At 36.7% G+C, this 24,988-nt stretch overlaps 1 protein-coding gene and 2 pseudogenes across 1 annotated transcript in view; 2 read left to right on the forward strand and 1 right to left on the reverse strand.

The window, feature by feature from the left end:
- Nucleotides 1-24,988, reverse strand: part of POF1B (POF1B actin binding protein) — a 102,554-nt gene that overhangs the window by 52,518 nt on the left and 25,048 nt on the right. Inside the window, exons 5-6 of the mRNA XM_029241265.1 lie at nt 11,208-11,309; nt 6,894-7,076 (exon numbers count right to left, since the gene is read on the reverse strand). Coding sequence (XP_029097098.1) covers nt 6,894-7,076; nt 11,208-11,309 — 285 coding nt within the window. The remainder of the gene's footprint in view (nt 1-6,893; nt 7,077-11,207; nt 11,310-24,988) is intronic.
- On the forward strand, nt 220-1,008 carry LOC114906467 (annotated as a pseudogene).
- LOC114906466 lies at nt 17,192-18,801 on the forward strand (annotated as a pseudogene).

Here is a 24,988-nt window from a genome sequence, read left to right on the forward strand (position 1 = left end):
ATGAAAGGGATGTAAACAGGTAGGTGGGTGATTAATAGAACTAAATCCTTATGTACCAGAATTACCAACAGATAATATACAACGTTGATAAATCAAAAAGATAGCAGCATAAGTATACCCATATTATTTTGCTATATGGAAGTAAAGACAAGAAGAAAAAAAGCTGAGTTGAAAATTGTTGCCTCTAACTTCCGCCCTTTTGGCTCTCTGAGCAGCACCATGGCAGTCGGCAAGAACAAGCGCCTTACAAAAGGGGGTAAAAAGGGAGCCAAGAAGAAAGTCGTTGACCCATTTTCTAAGAAAGATTGGTATGATGTGAAAGCACCAGCTATGTTCAATATAAGAAATATTGGGAAAACACTATCACAAGAACTCAAGGAACCCAAATCGCATCTGATGGCCTCAAGGGTCGTGTTTTTGAAGTGAGCCTTGCTGATCTGCAGAATGATGAAGTTGCATTTAGAAAATTCAAGCTTATTACTGAGGATGTTCAGGGCAAAAACTGCCTAATTTCCATGGCATGGATCTTACCCATGACAAAATGTGCTCCATGGTAAAAAAATGGCAGACCATGCCTGAAGCTCACGTTGATGTCAAGACTACCGATGGTTATTTGCTTCGTCTATTCTGTGTGGGTTTTACTAAAAAATGCAACAATCAGATTCAGAAGACCTCTTATGCCCAGCACCAGCAGGTCCGCCAGATCTTCAAGAAGATGATGGAAATCATGACCCAAGAGGTGCAGACAAATGACTTGAAAGAGGTGGTCAATCAGTTGATTCCAGACAGCACTGGAAAAGACATAGAAAAGGCCTGCCCATCTATTTATCCACTCCATGATGTCTTTGTTAGAAAAGTAAAAATGCTGAAGAGCCCAAGTTTGAAGTGGGAAAACTCATGGAGATACATGGTGAAGGTAGTAGTTCTGGAGAAGCTGCTGGGGATGAGACAGGTGCTAAAGTTGAAAGAGCTAATGGATGTGAGCCACCAGTCCAAGAATCTGTTTAAAAATCAGACTTTAATGGTGACAAATAAAAGATCTTATTTGTGATAAAACAAAACAAAACAAAACAGAAAATGGTTTCCTCTGGGCATCAGGCGTGCATGGAAAGGGTTGGGACAGGAACTTGCTGTTTGTTTTATGCCATTTAATAATATTTGACCTTTTATGCTATCTATATGCATTATTTTGATTAAAAAGATAAAAACTTTTTAAAAGAGTAAATAAATAACAATTCTTGTTTGCCACAGAACAAGAGTTCAAAAGGGCACAAGAGCAGGAGGTAGCAGGAGACAGATAAGGGTGGTGTTGGAGAAAAAATGGGTCCAAAACAGGTATCAATTAAATTTGGGGAAAGGATAGCAGGGAATAGAGTTTTGCACAAAAGACACTCATTTTCAATAATGGGGATGGAGAAGGCAATAAAGATGGAGAAGAGGGCTTCACTGGTGGTGCAGTTGTTGAGAGTCCACCTGCCGATGCAGGGGACATGGGTTCGTGCCCCAGTCCGGGAGGATCCCACATGCCGCTGAGCGGCTGGGCCCGTGAGCCATGGCCGCTGAGCCTGCGCGTCCGGAGCCTGTGCTGTGCAATGGGAGAGGCCACAACAGTGAGAGGCCCGCGTACCGAAGGAAAAAAAAAAAAGATGGAGAAGGACTGGAGTCACATGTGACTGAATGAGGGAACAGGCAGAAATGCTGAGTTTATTAAGCTAAGCAGCCCAGAGTTTCCATAATTAGTGAACGACTTATGTTAAATAAACATTGTAACAAGCTTCCTGGATACTTGTCAGAAAAAGCACCTGACACTAAGATCTGTGCTGTCTTGATGTTGACAAAAATTAAATTTTCAAATGACAGAAGAAAGGATCACAAGTTGGAGAATTTTCCATTGGCAATAGCACTATCCAAGTGAGCAGGACTCTTCCCTTGACATCTTCCCATGACTCAAAGTTTTCTTGGAAGCCTCAAGCCAAGTGCAAAAGAGTTGTACATGCAATATATATAATTATTTGAGTCTTTCTTATAAACACCACCTGTATAACAACTTGTAAAACGAGTTCAGCTGAGCTTTTCCCTGTCACTAACATATGTGAAATTATCTGTTCCTTGCTAATGGCAGGAAAATGATCACAGCATGTTATTCTTAATGTCCTCGGGGAAAGAAATGTGATTGGTGCTGTTTCGAATTTGAAACCAAAATAATGGTCTTTCTAAGGAGAACCATGGAAAACATACATAAATTAGTTTTATTAAAAATATTTTGAAGCCAGGTTTTTGGACATCTAATTTTCAAAAATATTTTAATGCCTTTTGCTTCTTGGAAAGCACTTTAAAGGTGATTTAGTTTCATTTAAAAATATCATTACAGGGACTTCCCTGGTGGTGCTGTGGTAAAAAAATCCGCCTTACAATGCAGGGGACGCGGGTTCAATCCCTGGTCAGGGAACTAAGATCCCACATGCGGAGCAACTAAAGCCCGTGCGCCACAACAACTGAGCTCTCGCGCTTCAACTAGAGAGCCCGCGTGCCGCAAACTACAATACCCACGCACCCTGGAGCCCGTGTGCCGCAACTAGAGAAGAGAAAACCCACACACCACAACTAGAGAGAAGCCCTCATGCTGCAACGAACGATCCCACATGCCTCAACTAAGACCAGATGCAGCCAAAAATAAATAAAATAAGGAAATAAATAATAAATAAATCTTAAAAAGAATATAATTACAATGGAAACCAATTTTTTATTTTGATGCTTTGAAAGACTTGGGGACTGGGGTTGGGGGAGGAAAAGGCAGAGAATCAAACATTCATTTGTGTATGTGCTTGGCACTAAGCTGGATACTTTACATATTTTACCTCATTTAATCCATTTTAGATACACTGCACATTAAGTGTGATTCTCCCCCTCTTTTATAGATGGGGAAATTGAGGTGCAGTCCAGTTAAGTCGATTACCTCAGTCCAGTTAAAGTCAATTACCTAGGATCATGCAACTCAGTAGAATCAGGTTTTATAAACCCAGATAATTGAATTGAAAGTCTGTGTTCTTTCTATCTTATTATACTACCTCTGAATTGCAATTTAACTCTAAACACAAACTAAAAATGGGTCATCCTTTAGTTTTAAAGAAGCCTAACTGACATCTGCTCTATTACTCTTCAGAGACTCTTCCACTCATGTGGAAGACACATGTAAACACCAAGGAGCCTAGGTGAGACAACTCATTCTCTGCCCTACTTTGTCCATGGGATCTGCACAATCGGGTTATCCCATCCCTACTCTGACCAGAAATGGATCCAATCCTGTGTAATTCACATAGGTGGAAATTACCAGCTCTAAGCTTCCCAGGGCACTATTCCATTTTCAGAAGCACTTCAACTTTATCCACATAAAATACTGAAAAACCAGAAGAAAAGTATACAAAAAGCCTCCAGCCTTTAACAAAGCTAAGTTGGAATCTCAAACTAAAAGATGAATAATAAAATAGAAAGTAATATATTAGTTACCAACCTCTGCCTATTTTCTAAACAGACAATATCTGGTCTGGTCAAATATATTATTAGTTGCACTAAGCTAATGAAAGGATATCATAGCATTACCATTATCACTGTACAAGATTCTTAAACCTATGATATTTTTCCCATCTCTGATAATTGTCCCTCAGTCCATTCCTACTGTCATTATCCTAGTTTAAGTTTTACACTTTGACTACTGGAATATTTAGCTTTTAATAATCTCTCTGCAAATTCTTCTCTGTGGTATTTTTTCATGTTGTAGGCTTTATAGTTTATAAAGCATGTCAAACATATATTTTCATTTAGTCTTTACATCAACCTGTGAGGTAGACATCACTACCAAGATTTATGGATGAGGATATTTCTGAGAGATTTAGTATTTATTAAGAACACAAAGCTTAGAAGGGACATAGCTGGAACTGGAACCCAGGTCTTCCTACCCTGAAGCTAGTCCACTTTCTGTTATAGCATGAATATCTCCCCAGTGGCAGACTATTAATCCACTGTCCTATTCATGTTTACATTATTGACCAAGGACTCTCCACATAACTGACTCAACTTCCAGAGGGAACTCTCAATAAGCTCTGGAGTCAGGCTACCTATATATGAATCCTGGCTCTACCACATGCTAGAGCTATGCAAGCCTTCACAAGTAACTTAACTTCTCCGAACCTCAGTTTCCTTCTCTTGAACAATAACGGCAACAATGATACCTTCTTCATCTGATCATTGTGAGAAGAAAACTAATCAATATTTCAATCTATCTTGTGCAAATCTTCTAGAATTAACCTCCTAAATCATACCTATCAATATTTTCCTACTCAATAACCTTCAATCTTCCTCCATTGTCTGCCAAATAAAGTTCAAAATTTTAAACTTAACATTCGGGAATTCCCTGGTGGTCCAGTGGTCAGGACTCTGTGCTTTCACTGATGAGGGCCTGGGTTCAATCCCTGGTTGGGGAGCTAAGATCCTGCAGTGGGAAGGACCTCATGATCTGGCCTTAAGGTATAATTTTAACCCTACACTCTAGTACTCTTCATCTCATGTCTTCCTTGCCATACAAAACAAACCACTATTCCTGAAACCCAAAGTGTACTTTCCCAAATATATGACTTTTTTCATGAGATTCCCTGTTCTTAGGATGTCCATGCCACACACCACAATACCACGTTTGGAAATTCTGCTCACTCTTCAAAACCCACGACAATCTCTTCCTCCTCAACAAAGCTTTCCTAGATCTCCCAGCTGAAATTAATTTCTTCTCTCTTCTGTTCCCAAGCACACTGCATGATCCTCTTTTATAACAGACAACACTTTGCTTTGTATAATGTTTTATGTGTTTGCGACTTTCCCCTATTAGACAATAAGCACCTAAGAGAAATGTGACAATGTCTTACCCACGTTTGTATTTTTCATAGTACCTGGCATGAAGATTTAATGCTTACAAATAATAATTACGACTAAAAATTAGTAATTACCATTTAAGTACTTACCGTCAGCACTCAACAATGGTTAAGTGCTTAACATACATGACATAATTTATTCTTACGATAACCCGGTAAGAAATGGATGATGAATCTTTATTTTATGATGAAGAAACTGAAGCGTAATGAAGTTAAGTATTAGACTGAACCGTATGAAACTGTTGCTCTTTGATCAACTTTGACCTATAAAAATGACAATTTCAAATGATTTAACCTAATAAAATGTCTTTCTAATGGCTATTACTAATCCATTTAATTTAAGAAATTCAACACCATCTGGACCATGTTTTAGAGTAATTCTAAAGACCAGTATTTCCATACATGATAATTTTAGGCTTTTTTAGATTGGAAAAACGTGGATATTAAATTTTTTGTGGTTCTTTTTTTACCAATATGGCCAAAGTGTATATTTCAAGTTTCAGTCCTTAGAAATAATCTCATTCATATTTAATATAAAACAATCATATTCTTATGTGGGCAGGCTCCCTCTTTATTTTTTCTTATTCTTTTTCTTTTGTCTTTCTGTAGGAGTTGCCTATGAGAGCGGTCAATTTGAGCAAGCTATTCTTTATTAGAAAAAAATATGAAAAAATACAAAGGGTGGATTATTCCCCACAGTTCCAGTTATAATTGTTAGTTTTTCCAAGAAACAAGACAATCTTTTTTCCTTTAACACATGTGTAACAGAGGTTTACAAGATTCTAAAGTATTCAGAACATAAATTAGTCACTGATGACTGCATCCCAAGATACTTCTTCTTAGCAAGTAAGTTTTAGTTTCTATTTTGTTGATGTAACAAATAATAAAATGTATGCCTATTCTGACTTGAGTTAATATGCCATATTTTCAAAGAAAACATAAAAAAGTAATGGTCACATGGTGACCATTACAATCATCTTAGACAATATCACTTCCAATTCATTATTCACTTAAATATCATACTTCAGGAAAATATTTAATGTTGCACAACTGTTGGACCCATTTTAGAACTGAGGATCAGCTAGAAATTAAGTGTTCATTGATCAGTTCTTAACTCCCCTCATAGATTTAATGTATTAATAAACCTGAATTATTTTGTCTTCTGAGAAGAGATGAAAACTTTTGTTTTAAAAATGCCATAATACATATACCCTGAGAAAACAGTAATTCAAAAATAGTCATATACCACAAGTTCATTGCAGCACTATTTACAATAGCCAGGACATGGAAGCAACCTAAGTGTCTATCAACAGATGAATGGATAAAGAGGATGTGGCACATATATATAATGAAATATTAGCCATAAAAAGAAACAAAATTGAGTTATTTGTAGTGAGGTGGATGGACCTAGAGTCTGTCGTACAGAGTGAAGTAAGTCAGAAAGAGAAAAACAAATACCGTATGCTAACACATATATACGGAATCTAAAAAAAAATGGCTCTGATGAACCTAGGGGCAAGACAGGAATAAAGACACAGACGTAGAGAATGGACTTGAGGACACGGGGAGGGGGAAGGGTAAGCTGGGACGAAGTGAGAGAGTAGCACTGACATATATACACTACCAAATGTAAAATAAATAGCTAGTGGGAAGCAGCTGCATGGCACAGGGAGATCAGCTCAGTGCTTTGGTGGGAGGGAGACGCAAGAGAGAGGGAGGGGATATGGGGATATATGTATGCATATAGCTGATTCACTTTGTATACAGCAGAAACTAACACTACACTGTAGAGCAATTATACTCCAATAAAGATGTTAAAAAATATATAAAAATGCCATAATAAAACATGAATCTTCATGGTATAACTCCTCAATATTTTGATGAAAAAATAATGTGGGTACCTATACAGTGGTGTGAGCAGTGTTTAAGACATTATTTCAGTTTTACAAGGAATCAGCTCATTAATCTTACCTGCTCATGTGTATGGTTTGAGTCACTATGATACAGCTCAATTCCAGTGTTTGTAGAAATTGAATCACTTGCTGTGATGGTTTGGATTTGCTGGCTAGAATGGGATTGTTGATAGTGTAGAGAGTGGAAGATCTGGGGCTGTTGGACAATGTGATGATGGCACTGAACCTGAGGATAGCATTCCTAAAATACATGCACATGCCAAAAACAGTCACTCAGAATAAAAATAACTAATAAAAGAAAAGCCAACTGAATCCACTTTAAAAAATTTAATGTGTTCTTTCACAAGATAATTCAAACCCTAGGATTTATAGTTTTAATAAGTGATATATTATTTTTTCCAATTATTCCATTGTGAAAAATTGTATTGAACTCTATTTTTATTTGACCAGGTGGCTGTAAACATCCAAATACTTACCTAAGTTGGCTAGAGAATTGCATGTTCTGATTAAATTAATATTACAATTATACTTAACACTAAAACTATAATGAATATTAATATTAATATTTCTTTGATGATTCAGCAGGCACTTCAGGATCTAATTACAAAATAATACTGAAGATGTTGATGGATATAAATTAGAAAATAATATAATGTAGTGATTTTCAATGTCAGGAAGCATATTAGAATCACAGTGGGGGCAGGTGAAGTTCTTATGCTTGTGAAAATCAAGCATAAATTTAAAAAGATTGGAAAACAGTGACTAAGCCTTCAGATTCAGAAAACATGGATTCTAACTCTGATTCTACCACTTACTCTGTGATCTTGAGAAACTGTATATGTATGCTTGCTTATTTACCATGGCTTTTTTCTGGTAAGTGTAGAGCACAGAATAAAAATAGATATCTGGTTATAGTTTGGGGGATTTCAGGTATGCTTGAATTTTCTATATTATTTTGTTATTATCCTACTTTGAAAGCAGGCACCTGAAAGCCAGTTTTCAAAGAAAAACAACTCTATTTGAATTATAATGCTACATTCATGCACATACAATTAACTTTGAAAGTATAAATTCAATGCTCTATTTCCTTTTGACTGTTGGAAAGGTGACTTATATTAATAAAGTAAGGCACTTCAAATTTTAAAAGTTTTATATGGAACAATTTTCAAGCTATATTAAATGAAGAAAGCAAGATGTATAAGGATGAATATAATATGCTCCTTTTGTATAATATTTTTAATGTACATACATGTGTATTTACAAATATATACAGCTGCTTTTAAATGCATTAATAGAGCAAAAAACATTTTAAGAGTAACTGCCTCTGGGAGGAAGAACTGAGGGACAAGAGGATCAAGATAAAGAAGCTGTTTTTTCACTATATATATTTTAATTCTCTTTTCACACTCTTTTTGTACCTTTTTATACTTTTTATGCTTTGAAATTTTTTACCATGTATACAAATATCTTTTCATGTATACAAAAAATTTTTTGAAAGAAAAAAATATATATATAAAGAAACACATTTTACAAGTAGACACTGCCTTGGTAGACATATAGATAATGAAGGTCATAGAATCAGTTCATAGAATTATTTTCTCTAGGCTCTTTTCAAATATGACCTACTTTACAAATATGCTAGCACTAAGTAAGAGCTCTACAGTTTAGAAGCCTGACTGTGTACTATCAGTAACTTTTGTACAAATTTTGGGGGTGAATGTATCATCTGTTCTTTTATGTTACAAAATGCCTTCATACACTAGATTAGGATAAAGTCAGAGTGATAGTCAGAGAACGCTTTCACCAGTGGGGAGCTTGTACACTACTGAAGTAGAATTCCTCCTGAAAAAAAAAATGTGTCCTTTAAAAAGCAGATTAGGAAAAAACCTTGAAAGGACAATAAATAAAACAAAACCCATTTCTCAATCATCTTTCTTTATTAACGCATCAGTTGAATAGAATGCTGACAGTTTCTCCATCTGGGATGTCTTGTGGTTTTCCTGAGCCTATTTGGCATCTGAACCACTCATTGGTACCAGTAAAGTCTTAGCAGGTTTTCAGTTTCCATTCCTCACACCTGACTACTAAAATTATTGTTCCAAAGCAAGATATTCATACATTTCTCATACTTTTGAAGCATACCACAAGCTGAGTTTTTAATGTACAAAAGATCAAACATTTCTGATTTACCATATATCTTATCTTTTTTGCTCAAGAAAAATATACACAGAGTACAATTTATATGAATTGGATAATTATCTTGCAACTGACACCACTTTACCACCCTTCTACTATAAATACCTCTTTTTTTGGACAGGTCCCATCTCCTAAGAGCTAGTCCTATTTGGATTAGTCTCATATGACATTAAACAGGTTCATCCAGACTCTGGCTTTATCCAGCTCATCCCATTGTATTTCTGTCACTGAGGAAACTCAACTAGGTCAAAGCAGTTGTATGCATGTTTCCTTTTACCTTGGGCAGCCTCCCATGGCAGTTCCAAAACTCCCAAATCATTTAAGTCATTAATAAGAAAAGTGGACATGTAAAAGTAAATATTCTAGTTAACAGTAAGTAGCAGCAATGTTCTATTAAAGGAATTCTTCTTTAATTGTTCCAGATGCATAGCAATAATAATGTATAGGATATTCAATATTTTGTTCTAGGGCCAAGATTTAGAAAAGCTGTTTATTCTCTTTGAAACAAGAAGTTGGAAGCAGCATGAAATGATGTGTCTCAAATATTCCTTCCTATTTAAAGTGTGTCAGACATTGTTTTGGCTGTCCAGTTAGATAAAGGACAGATGTTATAATCTGGTAGCTTGAGGAAAATGCCTTTTGAAGAGCTAAAATATTTTGAGAAATTTTTCTGTTTGGTATCATAATGTCCAGAAATATTCTGCAGTTCTTTTGGAAAATATGTATTTAATATGTACTCTACTAAACCCTTCAGACTATATACAGTTTTCCAAGCAGACTAGAATCTTAAAGATTTGGATATTTATGATCCTGAGAGTTTACTCTTTTTCATTTTTATTGGGTATCAAATGAGTAATGATGTATTAGTTCCTATGAATTGGGTAACAACTGCCCATAAATGCTCATAAAATAAGACATGTTCTCATGCCAAGAAAAATGAAAAAAAGAGAATTTAGTATATTTTAGTGTTTCAGTTTATATGAGAAAAATGATTTTGTGATCAAAATTCATTTGATAATATTTAACTGCCTGTTTTGGGTTGAATTGTGCATCCCAAAAAAAGATTCATTGAAGTCCTAACTCCCAGTACTTCGGAATGTGAACTTATTTGGAAACAGGGTCTTTACAGAGGTAATCAAGTTAAAATGAGGTCAATAGGATGGGTCCTAATCAAACATGACTGGTGTCCTCATAAAAAGAGGAAATATGACACAGAGACAAACATGCACAGAGGGAAGACCATGTGAAGACACAGAGGGAGGGTGCTATGTGACAATAGAGAATTAAAATTACGCACCTACAACCTGAGGAACACTTGAGGCCACCAGAAACTAGGAGATAGGCAGGGAAGAGTTCCTTCTATAGAGGCTCTAGAGGGGGCATCGCCCTTTAAACATGGCAATTTCATAGGCCTGGCCTCCAGAACTGTGAGACAATAAATTTCTGTTGTTTCAAGCCACCCAGATTGTGATAATTTGTTACCACAGCCCTAAGAAGCTAATACACTGTCCTAGTTCAAGAGATAAATCCCAGGATTTGTCTGGGCTGCGAATGCTTGTACCCACTGAGGAGATCAATGTGAAACCTCTTCTGGTTACAGTAACAACTCTGCTTAAAGGACGGAAGCGCAGGGGGAGAGAGGAGCTCTAGATGCCATGGAATTACCATCACCCTGCTGCAGTTTTGTACTCTGTACTTGGTCTCTCAATTTAGCTTAATGGAATTTCAAAAACTGACTTCAAGCTTTAGCTTTCTAGACCTTTTACAGTATACAGTATTTTACAGATCTGTTCATAGATAGTGTTCATTTAAAAATTCACTTCATATTAAATGAATTAAGATAAAATTGCAATGTTTTATGATTTTTGTGAGCCTCGTTTAAAAGAAACATACAAAGCATTGAGATATCTATATTAAGTTCAGATTCTTAATTTTCCCCGTGACTGGACATATCTTTATTTTAGTTTCCCTTTCAGTAAAATGTGGACAATACTTCAAATGAAGAAATGGAAATGAAAGTGTTAAGGATGATACAAAGGGCTGTAGATATAATGAGGTATCATTATATAGCAAGCTTGCCTGGCACTTGACAATTGAAGGTCATTTTAGCTCTATTAAAATATTCATAATTCAAAAGTATACACATAAAATAAGCCTTAAAACAAATTTCACTTACCTGATCTGTATTTAGCTTCTCCACTTTTCTTATGGTTTTTTCATAAATAACATTATTTCCTGGAAAGAAATAGCCTCCTCTTAGGAATGGCAACAGTGGTTCCTATAAAGACAGTAAAGACTGTGTTTTGCTTTGAAAGTTACCTTTTCAGAGGAATCTGAACTTAAGCAAATATGCATTCTCCAATAAAATCTGAGGTAGTGGCAGACTTTAGGAGGAAAGTGGAATGACATCCCAAAAAGGTTCTGAGAGATATAAGGATATAGTAATAAAAATAGTCCATTTTCTCAAACAGAGCAAACTGTATCTCCCACTACATTTTACTAAGCCTAACAGTGTTTTGGGGAAATTGGAAGAGTGGGAAAGATTTTTTTTCTGTTCCTAAGGCAAGATAAGTTTCCTGAGGTAGACAGGCATGAGGTCAACCTCATCTAAACTGGGTTCACTGGCAAGTTACTTTCTATGCCAAAGTATTATTAGAGAAATGCAAAATAAACATAATTCAGCACCACTGAGCCATAAAGTAGGTAGAACTGTATTAAAGATTTTTTTTCTTGGAACTCAATTTGGGTTCCCTTGAAGTGTACAGTTCCTACTTGTGATTACAATCAAAGCTAAGGCTCTCAGTACAAAGTATGTTTTGAATACTGAGAACAGAGTAGAGGCTTTAAGAGCCACTGTATCTCCATATAATCAACTAAATTGATGTAGGATTATCCAAGTGCTTAGAAGTTGTCACCAATGTAATAATGGGTGGTGACATATCCAAGATCTGAAAGAAACCAGGAAGGGCTAATAAGAATCAGACCAGGAGTCCAAAATAAATGTACTGTGTATTATACTCCTCTCCTTTCTTTTGGTTTTCATATGACTTTTCACTTGTATAGGGAGAGTGAGGGTTATTTTGTTACAAACCAAAAATTGCATTCATTTATTTTTGTAATGCAAGGGAACAGTAGAGAAGGGGATTGGCTAAACCTATTACCAGTTAATGTGTTTAGGACCATTTCAAAACCAACAAAATATGATAGCATTTTTGTAGTCTGCTATTGTAAAAACTGTTAGAACTGGACTAAAACACTGGTTGTTGAGAAGGCAAGACACTCTTGAACCCAAAGTATACACTTCTTGTATTCAAGTTTGGATAAAGGGTGCTTTAACTTAATGTTCCTGGGATACTTTGGTAAAACAAACATATAAGTGATTCATTTTGACTAGCTGATGAATTACCAAATCTAAAGATGGATATATATTTAAAAATTCCCCTAGAAACTATTTTGTGTTTGTTTTTGTAAAAAAAGCCTCTTTGGTAATACATGTAACACATGTTTACATTCATGTAACATGTTTAAGAGCTTACTATGCACAATATACTTTGCTAAGTATTATAAGGCATGAAGCAAAGTTAGATTATTACTAGGAGCACTGAATATTGATCAGGGTTCAAACTGTAGCCAGCAGCCTATACTTGTAATGTTCTCAAGCTAAGAATGATATTTATATTTTTAAAGGATTGTAAGTAAAAAGAAGGAAGACCAAGACCCTATATTTCTAAAGGACTATAAGTAAAAAGAAAGAAGACAAAGACCCCATGTGGCCAACAAAGCCTAAAATATTTACTGTATTGCCCTTTACAGGAAAAGTTTGCTAATCCCTAGTCTAGATGATATATGAACACAAATACCTATAATACAAGGGAGAAAGAGGCAAGGGCCAATAAAAAGTACAGAGAAATAACTTATGGGACGGAATTCAGAAGAAGAAAATCCGAGTTCCATTGGCAGTGCTTGGGTAGGTTACTTGGATCAGGTAGCATTTAAGAGAAGGTAAAGGTGGGCTTTAAATATAAGGAGGTGAAAGAAAATGGTATTTGAAGTGATGGAAACAAAGTCAAGACACCAAGGTTGGAAAAGTGTAAAGTTATATGTAGGGGTCATACTTGGCAGATGGAGCTTGGTTCTGCAAGCAGTGAGATGCCTTTGAATGCTTTTAAACGGGGCTGTGATTTGAACATACGTCTACTTCAGGAAGATTAATTGGGGAATGGAAAGAATACAGGTGAGGAGACCAGTTAGAAAATTATCCTAAATCAAGGACAGCACTTTTCAAAGAAGACTCTGAGGTCTTGAACCTGAGGAATCTACTATATGGTAAATGGGCTCAAAAACTAAAACAGTAAAAGTGGAGACACATGGAGTTTTCTGTGCTCCTGGTAAGAATCTAGGTCAGATTCATGTTTTTATTCCTCATAACACTTAGCAAAGTATATAGTGCATAGTAATCCCTTAAACATGTATTAACTTATTGCAAATAACTAGCAAAAGAACTCTTTTACAGCACACAGTTGAAAACACATGTCTGGAACTAAGTGGGGATTTCATGGCTATTGTTCTAGATTTCAGAATCATATGTTTAGAAGTTCTAGTTAAAACCATGCAATTGCTGAAAAGGCAAATGAAGATCAAAGACAGAACTACAAATCTTCAGACATATGAGAATCATAAGAGAAAAATGTCATACAGGCAAGAGAAGAGAAGTTTTTAAGAAGCAATAGGAAGGTGAGTGAAGGTATAAATGCTTCAGGGAGGTCAGCAGGTGAGAAATACAAAGTAGATTGGATTTGAACTACTATGAATCTATTGGATTTGACTACTAAAATTAATGGAAATAGGTATAATAAAAAAAATTTCTGGGTTAATAAAACCTATATTCAGTTCTGCCTCTATCACCTACATGCTGTGGAAAGTTAGGTAAGTCATTTACCTTCTCTGAGGCTCAGTTCCAAAATTTCTGGGTTAATAAAACCTATATTCAGTTCTGCCTCTATCACCTACATGCTGTGGAAAGTTAGGTAAGTCATTTACCTTCTCTGAGGCTCAGTTCCTTTATCATAAGGATAGTAATGCAGGGTACTTTATGCCAAGCAAAATATGTATGTTAAAGTACCTTTAATCTGTCATGTTAATGTATAAAAGGCATTGGTTTTGAATAATACAGTAATATAATATTTAAAATCAATACTGGTTTTAAAATAATTTATGAGAATCTTGTTAGAACTTTTCTAGGATATCGAGTTTAAAAATACACAAAAGTAAGCTTGTTGAGGACAGGAACTTTATCCATCTTACATACCCCATAGTGAATGAACAGATGATTGGATGAGAAGGGACGATATGAACTTTTATATAAGGATATAAGCATCTTCTAATAGGGGAAAAAAATTTAACAAAAGCATGAAATTTTCTTCTCTATGAACTAAAATTCACTCTAAATGCTGAACCACTATTATTTTTTAAGAAGAAAAAGGACTTAGGTGCTAAGAGTATTAATTCTCCCTAAACTGTGTGTTGAACTTATTTTAGACGATCTACTGAAAGAAAAACTTCTAAATTTAGGGAACTATTATTTTCCCCAAATCTGTAAGAAAGTAAAACCAAATATTAATATGAATAGATCACTCTGCATAAAACAGGTCAGCAAAATTAATCAAAAGTTTTAGATTTCTAACAAATGAGTTGCTAAACAGTTTCACTATTTGGTAGCTTATTTTATTTTTCTACCTGTACATTGGAATTGGTGCCAGACCCACCCTAAAATTTAACAGGTGTTTTCAAAGATGGCTGATCTTATAATTTAATTGTTACTTTTAGAACCTCTGGGAGTAGTTCTCACATCTAACAAAGTACATATTCCCCAGCATCCACTTTACTGTTTCCAGGCCATGAAACCTTGTTGGAGAACATTTTTTTAAAAAGATTTGCTGATGTGGCTCAGTACGAATTCAAGTTATCCAACTTTAAGAGGCCCTCCGACATTCATGGTCATACTTGTATTCACCAAGTTCTCTATAATTACGGTTACAAATATTTTTTTTTCCTCAAAGCCCCATGCTCATGTTCGTTCATTCACCTTCTACTTACTGAGAAAACCAATATAATCTGTCCAATGAGATTCCTCCATTTTCCTCCCCACCTCAAAAATCTCTTCAGTTTCTGCTCGTTCCACTCATTATGGAATAACAGACCTCTCTTTTATCTGGAAGTCACTTCTCTGTCTGTACCTGGAATCCTATCCACTCTTGACTCTTCCAGAATTGTGTCTGTCACCTTTCTTCCCTTTCTCTGCTGCATCTTAACTTTTCCTTACTGCTAGTTATTTCCCTGTCTATAAATCTCTCAGATCTCCAAGATTCTGTGATACTACCCCACCTCTCCTCCTTTGACCAATATCCTTTTTAGGAGAGTAATCCTCACTTATTTCCTCCACTTCTTGATCCAGTCACCCATTAACTTTTTGCATATGGATTTTGCCTCCGTATGTATACCACAACTGCTCTCTCAAACATCACCATTGCTTTCTTAATGGTCAAACTCTATTTTCAAACCTCATCCTCCTTGGCCCTTTGGCCATTTGAGATGGTTGACCACCCCCTTTCTCTATTTGCTTCAATTAGTCTGTGTTCACATCCCTCTCTGACCGCTCCTCTACCTGTGAAAGTGGTTCCTTCCTTCTGTTCCTTTAGAGTAGGCATTTTAGGTTCTGACCTCAACCCCTTCCATTACCCCTCAGTGATCTCACTCCTTCCCACAGCTACAAAGATAACTTTAAGAGGAATAACTCCTATATCTTTATCACAAATGTGACCTTCCTCAAGTCACTTTTTAACTGCCTGTTGGGCATCTTCGCTGCCATATGTCTCAAAGGCTACTGGTTCAAACAGATCTCAGACTCCCCGTTTCCAAAACCAGCTTCTCCTCTCCCCTACTTCTTACTCCTTTTAATTGGGCTACCATGTTCCCTGTATCTCAAACTGAAAAGCTTATATCATATGTGACTTTTCTTCTTTTAACCCCAAATCCAATATAGGTTATCAAAACTTGTCAAAATTACCCCCAGAATAACTGTCAGAAAAGATAGAGAGTGACACATTTAGTCAGAAGACCTAAGCAAGTCACACTTATTTAAGCTTTTATTTCCACATTAGTAAAATGGTACCAATAATGATGTTCATTGTAATATTTCCTTAAATACCACAATAAATCCTTTTCTGATTTCCCAAACAAATGTGTTATCTCCAGCCTCTGAACTTCAGTAAGACTTCATCTGTATTTCTCTTATGGCATCTATCATACACCTCACCATATATTTTACATAGCTGTTTGTGGACATATCTTATTCCCCTTCCTGAGAGGAACTGTAAGCCCCTTTGATTCAGGAACCATGCCTTATTTCCTTTTATTTTCCAATTTGAAGGCTGTAGAGTGCCCTTCCCAAAGTAGGAGTCTGTGAGTGGAAAATTAATGAAAATGATTAATATAAATTGGATTATATCTACTGATTGAATAAAAATACTTCCCCATTTCTGAGTCATGTTATATACCAGAATGCATAAATCCCTTGACTAAAATGACAATAAATGGAAAATAAGGAAGATCAGGAGCAACCAAAAATAAAAAGGCTGAACAGAGTTAGGATATCATGAGAGAAGTGGATTGAGATCAGTTTAATTATGGGGAGAAGTAAAGATTAGACAAACTGGAAGGTGAAAGAGGATAAAGTTGCCATTTAGGAGGCTCAGCTTATTATAAGTATTGTAATTTAGCCAGAATCTTCTCCTGAGGGAATTTAAAAGAACAAACAAAAAGCCATATACTTAGATAAATAAAATGTACCTGGACAGGATTTTCAAGCTGCTCTGCAAAACCAGTTAGATTATTTTTGTTTACAAAGCATGGGGATTGAAATTTGTTTTACCCCTCAATAATGTAGAGTTAAAAGCTGAAAATGTTAAAGTTAAAATGATCATTTTTCTTTAACCCTCTGCTGCATCTTCTCCCTGAGAAACTATTTGCTTCTTTGCAGTTGAACACAACCATAATGAGGCAGGCTCAGTGTTACAAATATGTTATGTACTTGCATACATACTTCTGATTTCTCTGCTTTTGTGATTACACTCTAGCTGGTGAGGATGGGGGAGAGAAGTGGTATGTGGGTGGGTCTCTGGATCCTAGTTCACCTACATCATCAATCGTCCTTAATTCCCAAATGTTCCTCTCCCATATCTGCATTGTTCAATTTCAGTCCCAACTCTGCTGTTTTGTAACTGAATGGTTTGGGGTCAATTAAGAACTTCAGTTCCAAGAAGGTTGCAACCTTGTTTTGTTCACTAGTCAATCGCCAGTTCTTGGGGTAATTTTTGGTGCATAGTAGGCAATCGATAAAAATTCACTGAATAGGCGGGAGCTTCAATAAAAATTCACTGATAGGTGGTAGTGGGCAGCCGGGCATGGAGGGGCAAAGCTGCCGGGTCCTTCATGGTGAAAGATTTGGGGGCATTTCTCTCTCCATTGTGTAGTTGATAGTTTGGGCAGTGAAGAGATGGCAGACATTGTCAAAATTTTTCTACAGGACCTTGCCAGGGGAATCAAAGACTCCATCTGGGGAATCTGTACCATCTCAAAGCTAGATGGTCAAAGTCAACAAAAGAGAGAGGAGCAGCATCGAAGAAGGGCAAGCAGTGTCCTGGCTCAGAGGAGAGCCCAGAGTATAGAGAGGAAGCTAGACAGTGAACCACATATTGTTAGTAGAATTTTTCAGTGCGGCACTTGGAATGGTGGAGTATTCTGGTTGTCTCCTCTTGTTTTATTGAGTGTTTATTCCTGTGCTTCAGTCAGCAGTGGGCCAAATTTTGGTGAACCATCACTCCCTCAGGATGTTTTGTTGTGGCTAGAATTCTTCCTCACGTCAATTTTCAGTGCTCTTTGGGTGCTTCCCGTTTGTGCTTAGCAAAGTTGTGAACGCAATCTGGTTTCAGGGTATAACTGATCTGGCATTCGAGGTATCAAGGAGAAAGGCTCACCATTCGTTAGTTTCAGCAAAATAATTGCTGACGTGCTCTTCAACCTATTGCTGCAGGCTCTTTTTCTCCTCCAGGGGATGTTTATGAGTCTCTTCCCCATCCATCTTGTTGGTCAGCTGGTTAGTCTCCTGCACATGTCTCTTCTCTACTCACTATACTGCTTCAAATATGGTTGGTTCAATAAAGGAATTGAAATTCACCAACAGTTGTCAAACATAGAAAGAATTGGCCTTACTACTTTGCATTTGGTTTGCCCTCGTCTTTCCTCAAAGCAATGCAGTACTCCTACGTTGTCAGTGCCTGCCTCTTCTCTATCCTCGTTCCTTTATTCATTATCAGTGTCTTTCCAATTGCACCTCTTCTCCTTGGTGGTTTTCTTAAGCAACAGATTCTTCTGCAAGACAGTCTACCTGCAGTCTGCCCTGAGTAGCTCAACTTCTGCAGAGAACTTCCCCTCACCTCACCCATGTCCTGCCAAACTGAAAGCTGTTGTGGGCCACTGAGTCAACTGCCATCAAGAGGAGATGGGTGAGATTACAGGAGCACCATGGCAGCTCTTTTCCTTGTTCACCTCCCTGACCAGGCAAGGCAACAACTCTGCCAAGGGCCCTGTGCATATTCCGCTCTTTCTGAGAAATCGGGCATTTTTTGTTTAACATCTTTATTGGACTATAATTGCGTTACAATGGTGTGTTAGCTTCTGCTTTATAACAAAGTGAATCAGCTATACATATACATATATCCCCATATCTCTTCCCTCTTGCATCTCCCTCCCTCCCACCCTCCATATCGCATCTCTCTAGGTGGTCACAAAGCACAAAGCTGATCTCCCTGTGCCATGCAGCTGCTTCCCACTAGCTATCTTTTTTATATTTGGTAATGTATATAAGTCCATGCCACTCTCTTTGACTCAGCTTACCATTCCCCCTCCCCGAGGCCTCAAGTCCATTCTCTAGTAGGTCTGAGCATTTATTCCTGTCCTGTCCCTAAGTTCTTCATGACAATTTTTCTTTTTTTTTATTCCATATATATGTGTTAGGATACAGTATTTGTTATCTCTTTCTGACTTACTTCACTCTGTATGACAGACTCTAGGTCCATCCATCTCACTACAAATAACTCAATTTTGTTTCTTTTTATAGCTGAGTAATAGTCCATCGTATATATGGGCCATATCTTCTTTATCCATTCACCTGTCGAAGGACACTTAGGTTGCTTCCATGTCCTGGCTATTGTAAACAGAGATGAAATGAACATGGTGGTACATGACTCTTTTTAAATTATGGTTTTCTCAGGGTATACGCCCAGTAGTGGGATTGCTGGGTCTTACGGTAGTTCTATTTTTAGTTTTTCAAGGAACCTCCATACAGTTCTCAATAGTGGCTGTATCAACTTACATTCCCACCAAAAGTGCAAGAAGTTCCCTATTCTCGACACCCCCTCCAGCCCTTACTGCTAGTAGATTTTTTTGATGATGGCCATTCTGAACGGTGAGAGATGATATCTCATTGTAGTTTTGATTTGCATTTCTCGAATGATGAATGATGTTGAGCATTCTCTCATGTGTTTGTTCACAATCTTTATATCTTCTTTGGAGAAATGTCTACTTAGGTCTTCTGCCCATTTTGGGATTTGGTTGTTTGCTTTTTTGATATTGGACTGCTTGAGCTACTTGTACATTTTGGAGATTAATCCTTTATCAGTTGCTTCATTTGCAAATATTTTCTCCCATTCTGAGGGTTCTCTTTTGGTCTTCTTTATGGTTTCCTTTGCTATGCAAAAGCTTTTAAGTTTCATTAGGTCCCATTTGTTTAGTTCTGTTTTTATTTCCATTTCTCTAGGTGGGTCAAAAAGGATCTTGCTTTGATTTATGTCAGAGTGTTCTGCCAATGTTTTCCTCTAAGTGTTTGATAGTGTCTGGTCTTACATTTAGGTATTTAATTCATTTTGAGTTTATTTTTGTGTATGGTGTTAGGGAGTGTTCTAATTTCATACTTTACATGTACCTGTCCAGTTTTCCCAGCACCACTTATTGAAGAGGTTGTCTTTTCTCTGTTGTATATTCTTGACTCCTTTATCAAAGATAAGGTGACCATATGTGCATGGGTTTATCTCTGGGCCTTCTATCCTGTTCTATTGATCAATATTTCTAATTTTCTGCCAGTACCATACTGTCTTCATTGCTGTAGCTTTGTAGTATAGTGTGAAGTCAGGGAGCCTGATTCCTCCAGCTCTGTTTCTCTTTCTCAAGATTGCTTTTGCTATTCGGGGTCTTTTGTGTCTCCATACAAATTGTGAAAATTTTTGGTTCTTGTTCTGTGAAAAATGCCATTGGTAGTTTGATAGGGATTGCATTGAATCTGTAGATTGCTTTAGGTAGTAGAGTCATTTTCACAATGTTGATTCTTCCAATCCAAGAACATGGTATATCTCTCCATCTGTTTGTATTATCTTTAACTTCTTTCATCAGTGTCTTAAAGTTTTCTGCACACAGGTCTTTTGTCTCCTTAGGTAGGTGTATTCGTAGATAACTTATTCTTTTTCTTGCAATGGTAAATGGGACTGTTTTCTTAATTTCGCTTTCCGATTTTTCATCATTAGTGTATAGGAATGCCAGAGGTTTCTGTGCGTTAATTTTGTATCCTGCTACTTTACCAAACTCATTGATTAGCTCTAGTAGTTTTCTGCTAGCATCTTTAGGATTCTCTATATATAGTATCATGTCATCTGCAAACAGTGACAGCTTTACTTCTTTTCCGATTTGGATTCCTTTTATTTATTTTTCTTCTCCGATTGCTGTGGCTAAAACTTCCAAACCTATGTTGAATAACAGTAGTCACAGTGGGCAAATTCGTCTTGTTCCTAACCTTAGTGGAAACGGTTTCAGTTTTTCACCATTGAGGATGATGTTGGCTGTGGGTTTGTCTTATATATGGCCTTTATTATGTTGAGGAAAGTTCTCTCTAAGCCTAGTTTCTGGAGGGTTTTTATCATAAATGGGTGTTGAATTTTGTCATAAGCTCTCTCTGCATCTATTGAGATGATATTATGATTTTTCTCCTTCAATTTGTTAATATGGTGTATCACATTGATTGATTGGCATATATTGATAGTCCTTGCATTCCTGGGATAAACCCCACTTGATCATGGTGTATGATAATCATGGTGTATGATCCGTTTAAAGTGCTGTTGGATTCTGTTTACTAGTATTTTGTTGAGGATTTTTGCATCTATATTCCTCAATGATATTGGCCTGTAGTTTTCTTTCTTTGTCTGCTTTTGGTATCAAGGTGATGGTGGGCTCATAGAATGAGTTTGGGAGTGTTCCTCCCTCTGCTATATTTTGGAAGAGTTTGAGAAGGATAGGTGTTAGCTCTTCTCTAAATGTTTGATAGAATTCCCCTGTGAAGCCATCTGGTCCTGGGCTTCTGTTCGTTGGAAGATTTTTAATCACAGTTTCAATTTCCTTACTTATGCTTTCTCTGTTCATATTTTCTATATCTTCCTGGTTCAGTCTTGGAGGGTTATACCTTTCTAAGAATTTGTCCATTTCTTCCAGGTTGTCCATTTCATTGGCATACAGTTACTTGTAGTAATCTCTCATGATCCTTTGTATTTCTGCAATGTCAGTTGTTACTTTTCATTTTTCATTTCTAATTCTATTGATTTGAGTCTTCTCCCTTTTTTTGCTGAGTCTGGCTAATGGTTTATCAATTTTGTTTATCTTCTTAAGGAACCAGCTTTTAGTTTTATTGATCTTTGCTATTGTTTTCTTTGTTTCTATTTCATTTATTTCTGCTCTGATCTTTTTGATTTCTTTCCTTCTGCTAAATTTGGAGTTTTTTTTCTTCCTCTTTCTATAATTGTTTTAGGTGTAAGGTTATGTTGTTTATTTGAGATGTTTTTTCTTTCTTAAGGTAGGATTGTAATGCTAAAAGCTTCCCTCTTATAACTGCATTTGCTGCATCCCATAAGTTTTGGGTCGTCGTGTTTTCATTGTCATATATTTGTAGGTATTTTTTGATTTCCTGTTTGATTTCTTCAGTGATCTCTTGGTTATTTAGTAGTGTATTATTTAGCCTCCATGTGTTTGTATTTTTTACAGATTTTCCTGTAACTGATATATACTCTCATAGTGTTGTGGTCAGAAAAGATACGTGATACGATTTCAATTTTCTTAAATTTACCAAGGCTTGACTTGTGACCCAAGATATGATCTATCCTGGAGAGTGTTCCATGAGCACTTGCGAAAAATATATATACTGTGGTTTTTGGATGGAATATCCTATAAATATCAGTGAAGTCCATCTTGTTTAATGTATCATTTAAAGCTTGTGTTTCCTTATTTATTTTCATTTTGGATGATCTGCCCATTGCTGAAAGTGGGGTGTTAAAGTCCCCTACTATGATTGTGTTACTGTCAATTTCCCTTTTTATGGCTGTTAGTATTTGCATTATGTATTGAGATGCTCCTGTGTTGGGTACATAAATATTTACAATTCTTATATCTTCTTCTTGGATTCATCCCTTGATCATTATGTAGTGTCCTTCTTTCTGTCTTGTAATAGTCTTTGTTTCAAAGTCTATTTTGTCTGATATGAGAAATGCTACTCCAGCTTTCTTTGACTTCAATTTGCTTAGAATATCTTTTTCTATCCCCTCACTTTGAGTCTGTATGCGTCCCCAGGTCTGAAGTGAGGCTTTTTGTACACAGCATATGTACGGGTCTTGTTTTTGTGTGCATTCAGCCAGTCTATGTCTTTTGGTTAGAGCATTTAGTCCATTTACATTTAAGGTAATTATCGATATGTATGTTTCTATTCCCATTTTCTTAATTGTTTTGGGATTATTTTTGTAGATCTTTTCCTTCTCTTGTGCTTCCTGCCTAGAGAAATTCCTTTAGCATTTCTTGTAACGCTGGTTTGGTGGTGCTGAATTCTCTTAGCTTTCGCTTGTCTTTAAAGGTTTTAATTTCTCCTTCAAATCTGAACCAAATCCTTGCTGGTAGAGTAGTCTTGGTTTTAGATTTTTCCATTTCATCACTTTAAATATGTCCTGCCACTCCCTTCTGGCTTGCAGGGTTTCTGATGAAATATCAGCTGTTAACCTTATGGGGATTCCCTTGTATGTTATTTGTTGATTCTCCCTTGCTGCTTTTAAAACTTTTCCTTTGTGTTTAGTTTTTGATAGTTTGATTAATATGTGTCTTAGCATCTTTCTCCTTGGATTTATCCTGCGTGGGACTCTGTGCTTCCTGGACTTGATTGACTATTTCCTTTCCCATATTAGGGAAGTTTTCAACTATAATCTCTACAAATATTTTCTCAGTCCCTTTCTTTTTCTTTTTTTCTACGACCCCTATAATTCTCATGTTTGTGCGTTTAATGTTGTCCCAGATGTCTCTGAGACTGTCCTCAATTCTTTTCATTCTTTTTTGTTTATTCTGCTCTGCAGTATTTAATTCCACTCTTTTATCTTCCAGGTCACTTATCCATTCTTCTGCCTCAGTTATTCCACTATTAATCCTTTGTAGAGAATTTTTATTTTCTTTTGTGTTGTTCATCATTGTTTGCTCTTTAGTTCTTCTAGGTCCTTGTTAAACGTTTCCTGTACTGTCTCCATTCTATTTCCAAGATTTTGGATCATCTTACTATCATTATTCTGAATTCTTTTTAAGGTAGACTTCCCATTTCCTCTTCATTTGTTTGGTCTGGTTTGTTTTTGCCTTGCTCCATCATCTGCTGTGTTTTTCTCTGTCTTCTCATTTTGCTTAACTTACTGTGTTTGGGTCTCCTTTTCACAGGCTGCAGGTTCATAGTTCCCATTGTTTTTGGTGTCTGCCCTAAGTGGCTAAGGTTGGTTCAGTGGGTTGTGTAGGCTTCCTGGTCAAAGGGACTAGTGCCTGTGTTCTGGTGGATGAGGCTAGATCTTGTCTTTGTGGTGGGTAGGTCCATGTCTGGTAGTCTGTTTTGGGATGTTTGTGACCTTATTATGATTTTAGGCAGCCTCTCTGCTAATGAGTGTGGTTATGTTCCTGTCTTGCTAGTTGTTTGTGATAGGGTGTCCAGCACTGTAGCTTGCTGGTCGTTGAGTGGAGTTGGGTGTTGATGTTGAGGTGGAGATCTCTGGGAGATATTTGCTGTTTGATATTACATGGAGCTGGATGGTCTCTGGTGGACCAATGTCCTGAACTTGGCTCTCCCACCTCAGAGGCACAGCCCTGATGACTGGCCGGTGCACCAATAGCCTGTTATCCACACAGCTCAGAATAAAAGCGAAAAAAAAAGAAATAAAGAAAAAGATAAAATAAATAATATAAAATAAAATGAAATAAAATTAAGTTATAAAAATTAAAAAAATAATTATTAAAAAATTTTTAAATAGAAAGAGAGCAACCAAACCAAAAAAAAAAATCCACCAATGATAACAAGTGCTAAAAACTATACTAAAAAAAAGAAAAACAAAAACAGACAGAACCCTAGGACAAATGGTAAAAGCAAAGCTATACAGACAAAATCACACACATAAGCATACATATACACACTCACAAAAAGAGAAAAAGGGAAAAAAATATACATATCTTTGCTCCCAAAGTCCACCTCCTCAATTTGTGATGATTCATTATCTATTCAAGTATTCCAAAGATGCAGGATAGATCACATTGCTGGTGGAGATTTAATTTGCTGCTCCTGAGGCTGCTGGGAGAGATTTCCCTTTCTCTTCTTTGTTCACACAGCTCCTGGGGTTCAGCTTTGGATTTGGCCCCGCCTCTGCATGTAGGCCACCTGAGGGCGTCTGTTCTTCGCTCAGACAAGACGGGGTTAAAGGAGCAGCTGATTCGGGGGCTCCGGCTCTTTCAGGCAGGGAGAGGGAGGGGTATGGGAATGCAGGGCGAGGCTGCGGCAGCAGAGACCAGCATGAC

The sequence above is a fragment of the Monodon monoceros genome, unplaced genomic scaffold (assembly GCF_005190385.1).
Source record: "Monodon monoceros isolate NGI ecotype Baffin Bay Population unplaced genomic scaffold, NGI_Narwhal_1 Super_Scaffold_22, whole genome shotgun sequence".
In the NCBI taxonomy this organism is placed as follows: domain Eukaryota; kingdom Metazoa; phylum Chordata; class Mammalia; order Artiodactyla; family Monodontidae; genus Monodon; species Monodon monoceros.